A 10634-nucleotide genomic window follows, 5' to 3' on the forward strand; every position below is an offset into this window, starting at 1 on the left:
ATACACCTGTTGTCAATACTGAGAAAACTCAACGAGTGTGTATTAATCCGCCGCTGTAAATAGTCCCCATCGTATGCACTGCTAGGTTCCATCTGAGAGATAGATGTGGGCTCGTTTCATGGGATATTCTGACACTAAGAATAGAACAGTGTGGTTTGGGATGATCAGAAAGATGCTCACAGTGAATGCAGGTCTGAGTGTGACATTGGACCAGTCAGTTAATATATAATATATAATAAAATCCATACCATTTACCTACATCACATTAGGCTACTTCAATTTTTAGCTTAGAGGGACCTTTAAGTTTCCTTCAAATTTAGGTGCACAATCCTATTTCATACGTTTATTTATAGCTAATCTAGAGGATTTGTGAATGGATTATCAGTGTGGTTTAACGTTTAATTTACCAAATAGAAAGCAACGACATCCCTGAATTTAACTTACAATTGAAGGCCCTTTATAGAAGGACTGGCTTTTTTGTTGTTGCTCATTTGTACCCGTAAAACAATCCTTGAAGCATATATATAATCCAATAATATATAACACTCCATTTATATATATGTGAATTATCCTCCTGTAATCGTATCCAAATGGATTAACACTGTCATTAATAAGGCTTTAATTAAGAAAGAGCTGAATTGATGAGATAAATTGAAAATACCAGCAGATTTAGATGATGATTCTAGATTATAATATTGTTTTCGACTGTCCATCCCTTCCTCCCTGATGAGGAGGGAGCCCCTGAAATAAAAAACACCTCCCTTCACCCCAGTCTGGTCACATGATGTTATGACTTTTGCTGGAATCCTTCACAACAACAACATCAGCAGCAGCAACAACAACCGGATTTACTAGAATCTGCTTATCGGACGTTCTTAGCTGAGCTAACAGAGAAAAACACAATTTGGGATTAACTGATCTCTTCTTCCTCATGTAAAGAGCTTCGACTATGATGATTTTATTTTAAGCCAAACTCATTTTGATAAAATGTAGTTTTGTCTTCAACCCCAATTAAATCAATTGTTAAATTCACATGGAGACAAAGACTTTGAGGTTGTGATTGGATGTTAGCACCTCGTCAGCTTCAGGGTCAGATGAGTCTGAATTGGTGAAGCGTCATTTATTTTGTCCTTTGCTTTCTCACTTAATTTGATTTTATATTTTCTCATTCATGCAGTGGAATAATTTAGGGTTTGTTAAATCAGTTGCATCGGAATAGATTTAGTCTCGACCTATTTTGGCTTCATGTGTTAAAATACTTTGTTTAGTTATATTAACATGGAAGTGAACTGTTGTTTGTGGCATGATCATCACATGTTATATATTTGACCTCTATATTTGACCCCCCATTTCTCTACATCACTCCATCCAAGGTCAGTCATTCAAATCCAAACAACTAAATGAACCATTCATTGTAACATTACATTACATCTCATTTAGTTGATGCTTCTATCCAAAGCAATTTACAATTAATGCACTCAACATCTATGAGGGGCAATTTTTTGGGGGGGGGGTTCAGCATCTTTCCCAAGGACACTTCGGCATGGGCTGATTCAAGCTCCTGACCTTCAGGTTGGAGGACAACTACTCTATTATATATTATATATTATATATGTTCCTGGGAAACATTTTGGACTCGAACACAGCCAAACTGACTTCAACACTGTCACTTGGATACAACTTTACAGTTTGGTGAGACCAAATGGCAGCAGGCAACTCACACTGAATTTTTCAGACTGCAAAGAACTGTGTGACCAACCTACAGATGAAGTAAGACTTCATCAGAACATAGCACTCTCCTGCACAAAACTGTATGTCTTAGTCATGGTCGCGACTGATCTTTTCTTTGTAAATCCACAAGTACTCACATTTTTTACTCAAGTAGAAGTACAGATACTTGTGTCAGAAATGACTCAAGTAAAAGTACATGTGTTCAACCTCTTTGCTCAAGTAAAAGTATAAAAGGAAAGGCTCTTAAATGAACTCAAAGTATAAAAGTACCACTCTGAGGGCCGTTTTGACCAACTGTACCTGAGCAAAGTGAACTGAGACTCATGTCACATTTATAAACTGTAGTTCATTTATATAAACATTCAAAGACTTTTTAAATGAAACCACTCCTGCTTCAAACCAAATAAAAACATATACCACAAACAGGGGTTGATGCGAGAAAAGATTTGTGAGAATGAAAAATTGTCCAGGAGGAAATATGTCGACACAACATATTCTGATTTTCCAGAGGCCCTTGTGTAGTTTCAGCTACTGTTTATTTATATCCTATAGATCTTCATGATAAAGTTTATCTCAAAGGACTCAGGGCTGAATGATGCAATCATGTTGTTCACCTTCAGGCAGGACAGCGTCTGTCACGACTCAGTCTGATGTTCTGCAGGCCTCAGATCTGTCCCCACGCTCCACTGTGGAGCCACAACTCTTACGTATGAACTTTCACAACAAACACAATTGGCTTTATGAAATATATTTAAAGTATTCAGGCCCCTCTATGCATTGGGGCTTACAGGTTTATTAACAGAATGAGCTAAATGATGGTAGAAATAAATTAGTACCACATAGGTCAGTGCTTCTTGTTCTGCTTCTTGATGTTGTTATAATATAAAATACAAAGCAATGTAAATTTCACCAAAAATTTAAATTGACTGTTATTGAACAGAATAAAAACACCCTCATATTAACATTTGGAAGTTTTTATATTCTGTAAAGCTGCAATCTTATTAAAACTGAGTTGAGTTAAAACATAGATGAAACCAGATTAAGGTTAAAAGACAAAACCATCACACATCTTCTCATTATGTGCGTTTCTTAAAAGCTTTTTCCATCCACAACAGTAAAAATAAATTCCTCCATGCTGAGGGCCCGCCGGTGATTTGTTCACCACTAAGATGTCGGCTACAGGAACGATCCACCGCTGCGTGAACATTTCACTGATCGCATCACTGCAGCAGTGTGTCCCTGCCTGAAAGTCGTCCTCCAAACCACCAGCTTTTGTTTCGGTCTTTATGTTTTTCACTTTGAGAACCTGCTCGTACTGATGAAGAGCTCAGCTTTGACTGATGAGCTTTTACAGCCATTACGGGCGGAAAGGTTTGTATTTCTAGAGCGACATCACTGTGAGCTGGAATCTAAGACTAATATCACCGTTAGGTCAAAGACTACAAGCCAAAGCTGTTAGAATGAATACAATATTAATACAAATACAATCCCATACTACTGAAAATGCATTTATAACGTACATGTACTTGCAAGAATATCCTCCTGTTCCAATCCACACACATAATCCACTCCTGGTCAGATCAACATTTTATAGATGAGTCTTAGAGAAACCGACATGTTGTTATTTTCCTCCTGAAAATCTGCACTGGAGGAGCTGATACTGAATTTATGTAAATGTACAGTACATGTCCATTTTTATCACTTTTGTGCTACAATATCAAAGCAGTTGTTTTTTATGTTTCCATCGTTCATCATCGGCCTCATGCAGAAAATTGTAAAACTGTAACAGAATCACTGGATGTGACTGGAAGCTGAAAACACATATGAAGCAGTAACACTTTTCCTTTTCATGGTGACATTTAGTATTCAAACCCCAACGCTTGCTACTTTTCATACTTTTTATTAAAACATCACATTTTTGTACATTTATTTTCCCATCACAATCATCAGGACTTCCTGTCGAGCACACATCTCTCTTTATATCTGTTTGCTCATCTGTTTAGAGTGTAGGTGAACAGCTTCGACGAAAGCGCCCACATTCTCTGGGTCCATGTCGGGGTAAAGGCCGTGGCCCAGGTTGGCGATGTAGCCCCGTGTGCCGAAACCCTCCAACATCTTCTTCACGATGTCGGAGATGTGCTCCTGAGGAGAGGAGGAGGAGGAGAGAAAGAGTTAACGATCAACTGGCAGATCTTTTAGAAGACTCATGCTTCAACAGACCCTCGTATGTTTTAGAGAGTCTGGGTATCGGAGTATGACGACAAGGTTAACTTTTCTAAATCTTTTTGTATGGGTTTTAGTTTTAAACCAATGTGTGAGTGTGTGCAGTTTGGTACAGAACTAAAAAAAGTCAGATCTAGTCATTTTAAATGTCGTCTTACTGAGTTTCACTCTGGTTTCAGAAGTGTTTTGTCTTTTTCCTAAATGGACAACCTTCTATAGTATTTCTGTCTGTGTGTAGCAGCTCTAACCAGAGTGGGAGTGGAGGTTACCTTTGGAGCGTAGAGAGCACAAGGGTCCATGTTTCCCTGCAAGCTGACCTTCCCTCCTGTGCGCTCCCTGAATACACACAGACACACATCACAGGACACACGGGTAATCCTTTAACCGACAGGGTAAGTATTTGATGAGTAGAGCAGAAAACACGTTGTTGACTTATATGCTGCACCCTGTGACAGACCGGGGCCGAGGGAGAGGTCAGTAATGGTTAACCTGCTCCTCAGGAAACGCCACAGTAGGGTTCATGATTCCTGCTACAACCAGCTACATCCTGAGTTGGATTCAGCTTCAAGGGGATTTTACAATTCTCTCTGACAGCTGACAATTGAGGCTTAAGTACAGAGAAACCACAACCACATGAGACAACCAGGTTGAAATTCCAACTTCTCTGACAAACAGCTGGTGAGCTGATGGGGAATATTTAACACAGAGCTCAGTGCAGAACAGAAATGCTCACAATGGAGTTAAAAGATTCAATTTGTATTTAAAATAATGGGTCATTTCAATTTGTGTTTTTTAGTCCCATGTTGTCATATTAAGACATTTGCATAATTATTGAGAATTCATCACTAATAAACTCAAATAGCTCTTTGTATGTGTGCCTGTGTGTGTGTGTGCGTGTGTGTTACCGTGCTGAGCGTGGGTCAATGGTCCAGTCCAGCCCGACAACCTCGTAATGAGACTGAGAGAGATCCTCCAACCCGTAGTGAGCATCCTTTGCAAACACAATCTGGAACACACACACATTTTCAAAGCACTTTTCATCTGCCTGTGCCATTTTTGCTGAAAGGCTGCCACCTGCTGGTCGTCTAGTATAAACTGGTTTTCATCAGAACGAATGCATCTGTAATGATCTCTCTCGGGAAACAAAGTTGAAGCAGAAGTGTGTCGATATGAATAGATCAGAGAATTTAAACTAATATAGAAGCCAATTATTACAAAAGAATACCAACAATAATGCAATAGATAAATAAATAAAAACAATTGTTGCTGTTGTTTACTTGAGGCCGATGTGTATGTGTACATAATTAGCTCATATTTATAAACTGGGACAGAAATATCTCTCTCTTTTTTCCGTCTCTCACCATGGGAACATCCTGCCCTGACTCCTTCAGTCTATCTTTGACACGGCGGGCGATGTCTCGGAGGTAAGGCAGAGAGAACTCTTTAAACTCGACGGGTCCCAGGATTCCAGCGTGGGACTCGAACACCTGAAGGGCCTGAACATCGCAAAGCAGCAGAGGAAAGAATCAAAGTGAGTTTTTTTTAATCACAATAATGAATCACATTTACAAGCATTTAAATCAATTCATAAATCCAGAGAAACAGAAAGGTAAATATTTAATTCCATGTAAATATTTCAACTTTATAATATACGACACCAGTGGTGCACCAGCTATTCATCAATTAAATCGCTGACTTGTATAAAGATCATCCTGAGATTATATTGAACCCCTGGCTAATTACGAATGAACTAACTCAGGTGGATCCATTAAATCTTCAGGAATGTTTCAGCGAGTAAAGAATTCAATGATGTGCAAATTGGTTGCTAGGAAACAGCAATGACCAAATAATAATTAACAAACAGACCTCTCTTCTTAAAATAAGAGAAAATTGTTTATTTCATTTTAACTGTGTAAATGTTGGTTTAACTTTGTTGTATACATATCTGCATAGAGGCAGGTGTGTTTCAAAGTTAGTGCTGTGTTAAGAATTGACATTGTTTTAACTTTTCAGTGTAAAGCAGTTGATTTAGTAAAAACAAGTTGCTTCATAAAGAAATGGTTTGTGAGGGGAAATTGTGAATTTATCACTTCATAAATCTCAAATTACATCACAACTCATATTTATTTATTTATGTATTTATTGTTTAAATTATATTTAGTTTAGAGTTGGTTTCTTCAAAGAAACGGTTTGTTTTTCCATCTGCTAAAGAGCCACCATAGAGCTACATCAATACATCACTGTATATGTCTCGATAAAAACAAAACAACACAGGGAGACGACACTGTGTCTCCAAACATTTAGATGGAGAATTTTAAAAATGGTGGACACACAGTTTACGTTGGGTCAGGATAACGCAGCCCCCAGCCGTTCTTGTTCTACAAAATCAAGTGCTGATCTCAAACCAGTTTTCCTAATTGAGAGTTTTGTTCAAGAGCTCTAGTCCAAGATTATCCACCAGCTCTGAGGTCTGCTCTTCATGCTTTTTGTTTTAAATGATAAGCTCCACACGTCAGAAAAGCCTGCCTGCTATTCCTCTCACAACAGGTCACAAAAACAGACAGATGTGTCCCAATAATGGTGCGAAGTTCTAACCTGAGCTCCTGCTGCCACCTGCCCCAGCAGATACTCCACTATCACGTCGGTCAGCATCTTCAGCAGCATGTGGCTGGACTCAGGGTGTCTGTAGAGCCAACGCTTCGCCTTAGAGTGAGTGTTAGAGCCACCGCCTTCTATCATGTAGGACATCAGCGTCCACTGAGGGACACACCAAAGACGAAAGAGAAACAAACACAATACTTAAATACCAATAGAATTATAACACAAGTTTGACAACATGATGAGCTTACACTAAATAACGTTATCAGCCAAAATCGAATTCATCCAAATCCATCAGAATACCTAAGGATGTTTTTCTTTGCATATTTGAATGAGTCTGCATCATGTCTCACCGGAGCTCCAGTGAATCCTATGAGCGGCACTTTGCCCTCAATCTTGTGTCTGGTCAGTGTGATGGCTTTGAAGACGTAGCCCAGCTCCTTGCCCACGTCCACTTTGACCCGCAGCCTCTGCAGGTCCTCTGGCTCCTTCAGGGGCTCCGGGAATGTCGGACCTTTACCTGGCACCATCTGGACGTCCATACCCAAAGCCTGCAAGATCAATGCAAGGATGAATAAAGACACAAATTGTGGCCACTAGGGGGCAGTACAAGCTGACAGATACACAGCCAACACACAATTGACTTTAGGTCTGACATCCAGTCTCTTTAGAACTCTAATAATGTTTATAATGAAAAACTAAAACATTAGGTTACAGAAACTAAAATGCTCCATAGACAAACCCCTTTGCAAGTGTAAGCGATGCTGCTTCTACTTACCCTAAAGATGTAACAGAATAATAATGTGAACATGTTAAAATAATGAGACTGGTCTGGTTACCTTTGGGACGACCAGGATGTCAGAGAAGATGATGGCAGCATCGAAGGGAAAACGTCTCAGAGGCTAAAAGTGGGGAAAAAAGGGAGGAATTTACCTTTTAAAAGACAAATGAACTTGGACAAAATGAATTTGTGGTTTGTTGTCTCATGGTGACACCCTATGATGTTCTTTTAATCGCTCCTTGATCTCAACACAATGTGAAACAACTTGAAAGTGCCAGTCATGGCTGGTTTGTCTGTTAACTGTGTAAAACAGATTTTCAAAATGAGAGTCAAGTGTTGTACCTGCAGAGTGAGCTCACAGCAGGACTCTGGTGACCGACATGTCTCAAAGAAATCCTTCCCTGCTCTGAACTCACGGAACTCTGCGGATTAGATTCAACAAAACACAAACGATCATCGTAATGATAATGAAGTAAGAGAATTATCAGGCACATTGACAGTAAAAATGTATATCTTAGTAAAAAATTATTTGTGCTGGACAAATGCATATTGGTACATAGAAAATAAATGACACTGCGAAATAGGTTTTTGTAAAATCAAGGGATGAGATGAAAACACTGGAGCATATGCATTCTGAAGAAATAGTTCACAAATACTGTTTGTAGATATATATTTTTTTTAAACAAAAGTCATTTTGACATGTCAGAGCAGGAAAAGCACAAGTATAAATATTAGCATGCATTCAGGTTTATAGGCACATTGTCATGTATTACAGGGACGCTGGAGCAGACGATCCATCGTTAATGCTCCCAACTGTAACAGGTCACAATGTCTGCTGTGAAAAAGACAGTTTACCAAGTGAATTCTATATTGAACTGCAAGACAGTACCTGGTAGATATCTACCAGCCTGTCTCATACACCAGACTGGGACATGTCCAGTTTCTTCTCCTCGCGCTGCTCGCAGGAATGTATCATTCAGGAGCTGAGGAAAGTCCTTTGGACTGGAAGAAAAGAAAAAAAAGATTTTTAGGATTTTTTTAGATCCTCCTTTATCTATAACCTGACCCTTGGGTACTGCTAAAAGAGAGAAAGGACCAACCAACAGAACAGTGTAGTGTCTACACTCAGGGACTTTCATATCTAACTCAGATGCTCCAGACAGAGAGACACCAACTTCAACTCTTTTAGTATTTCACCAGTGGCAAGACGTAAGAACACAATGTGTTTTAGGAATGAATAATTAGACTTAACTATCCAATAGTATGCCAACACCTACATGTTGCATAGAGAGTGACAGCAATTCTAGCCATTCATGGATGTGCTGTTAGCATGGGTGACACAAGTAGAGGGAGATATATGGGGATACTGGGGGAGACATCTTCGGACTTGGGGTTTACAATTGCTCATGTTACTCTGTCAGCGTATGTATATTGTTCCACCTTCTGGTCTCCTTGATGCATCAAGTCCACATTAAAATCTTCTGCATAAGACATCAGCTGCTGCCTGAGTTCTCCTCTAACCAGCTTCCAGAAAACGTCCATAACAAGCATCACGACAGCTGACATCTAAACAATGCGGTGAACCCAACACATCCATACAGGAATCACTTTGTGTTAGAGTCTGGGGAATATATTGATCGGCTGATAAAGATCAGCTGATATGAGTCTTGTTCTTCTTAGGGTGGACCTGAAGTCACATTCATTACTCCTACTGACTTCTTTCAATGTGTATGTTCACACAGTCTTTACTAAGCATCACAGTAGAACAAAATGACGCAAACAGTTACAAATATTGGCTTTAATGTTTGCAGTGGGGCCAAATTTAAATAGGTGGTTATGAGAATTGAGTTTGGCTGGTAACGCCCAAATGACAATAACCTGAAGGCTACAATGCAGCAGCAGAAGGCGTCTGTTATCTAAAACACAAGCGAGCCCCTCCCTCGCCTCTGCAATCGTTTTGGTCAAACAACTGAGGAGCCGTCAATGACAGACTGATTTTGGAAGATAGCGCTCCTCTGCTCTTATCGTGTCCCGGCAGCAGAGAGGACGGTTGGATGAAAGGCTGCTGTGGATTTATCAGTGATGCTTCACAACTGGACTGAAATTCAAAACGACTTTGATGGAAATCAAACTGTTAGATGAGGAGGATCAGTGCAAACTGCGAAAGAAAAAGAGTCATGTTAACTTCAGCTGACTTCTCAGACTTAGGACAAATAAACAACACGTTTACATATGCGGGGAAATTGAGAACCAGTGCCTAATAGAAATAACGACAAAAATTAAAATTAAATTTGTCAAACGAAATAACAAAGTTTCATGGATATTTCAGGATACGTTGAGATCAACTATCATTCAGACTTTCATATAGTACAAACCCATTAATAACACTGCAGTGACAAATATTCCCAAAATAAATACTTTCTCACTAAAAGCCTGTTTGGATGTTAATTAATTGTTCATTAAGATTTTAGAAAAGACTATTAAGACGTTAACTTCTCTCTGGTGAAACACTTTCATGCCGGAGTCATCATAAGACCCGAAGTGTTCGATTCAGCTGATGATTCTTGTTAATACATGAATCCACCTTTTAAAATGAGCAAGAGAAAATTAAATTGCTTAACACTGAAACTAACTTCTCCACAATAAGGCAGCTGCACGTGTCAGGGTTTGATTTGCAGCATCCCTGAACTGAGACTTGATTATCAAAGATCCACTTCAAGTCTCTTTCTTGTTCAAACTATTTTCAGGAGAATGACACAGGCGGATCTCAGGTAAACACTGTTTACACAGCAGCTAGGAGCCTGAATGCTAACATTAGCGGACCGTGTTGACGTTACGTGCTAACAGCAGCTACTTACAGAATGATCTCGTCCTTGCTCATGTCTGCGGGTCTGGGGATGAGTCGGACCCGTTCACACGCTCCTCTGTCTCTCTGTGGATGCGACTCACGACCTGCGGCTCCTCAACTGTCAGCGCGCCGCTTACACAACTCGTCAAGCGGCCGCAGCGCTGCTCCAGGGCGCGGCCATCTTGGAAGACCACGTGATCGACCCGGGAAGAAGGTAGGGGTGTCAAAATAAAAGACTGCTTTCTTTCTTTAAGTATTCATTCTAATAATGTTTATATTGTGTTATATTGCAAAATGGAACTGATTGTCTCTATATTACTTTGGGTAGAGTCTCTAAATAAACAGATGAAGTTAAATACAGTTTGATCAATTAAGATTTGACTTGTTTGCTTTCCTTCTTAATGTTGATCTCTAAACAATCTATGATGACATTTTCTGTCTCTTTACTTGCTT

General features: G+C 39.5%; 1 protein-coding gene across 1 annotated transcript; it reads right to left on the minus strand.

Annotated features, from left to right (window-relative positions):
* Positions 1–3615: 3615 nt before the first annotated feature.
* On the minus strand, positions 3616–10392 carry urod (uroporphyrinogen decarboxylase). Its single transcript, XM_020099600.2, has 10 exons — positions 10192–10392; positions 8223–8335; positions 7676–7755; positions 7392–7454; positions 6906–7103; positions 6550–6711; positions 5316–5450; positions 4860–4960; positions 4224–4290; positions 3616–3873 (listed from the first exon to the last, which is right to left on the minus strand). Exons 1-10 carry the CDS (start codon positions 10212–10214, stop codon positions 3709–3711), a joined length of 1107 nt encoding a protein of 368 aa, XP_019955159.2. The 5' UTR covers positions 10215–10392; the 3' UTR covers positions 3616–3708.
* Positions 10393–10634: the final 242 nt, after the last annotated feature.

Source organism: Paralichthys olivaceus, chromosome 16 (genome assembly GCF_024713975.1).
Source record: "Paralichthys olivaceus isolate ysfri-2021 chromosome 16, ASM2471397v2, whole genome shotgun sequence".
NCBI lineage: Eukaryota > Metazoa > Chordata > Actinopteri > Pleuronectiformes > Paralichthyidae > Paralichthys > Paralichthys olivaceus.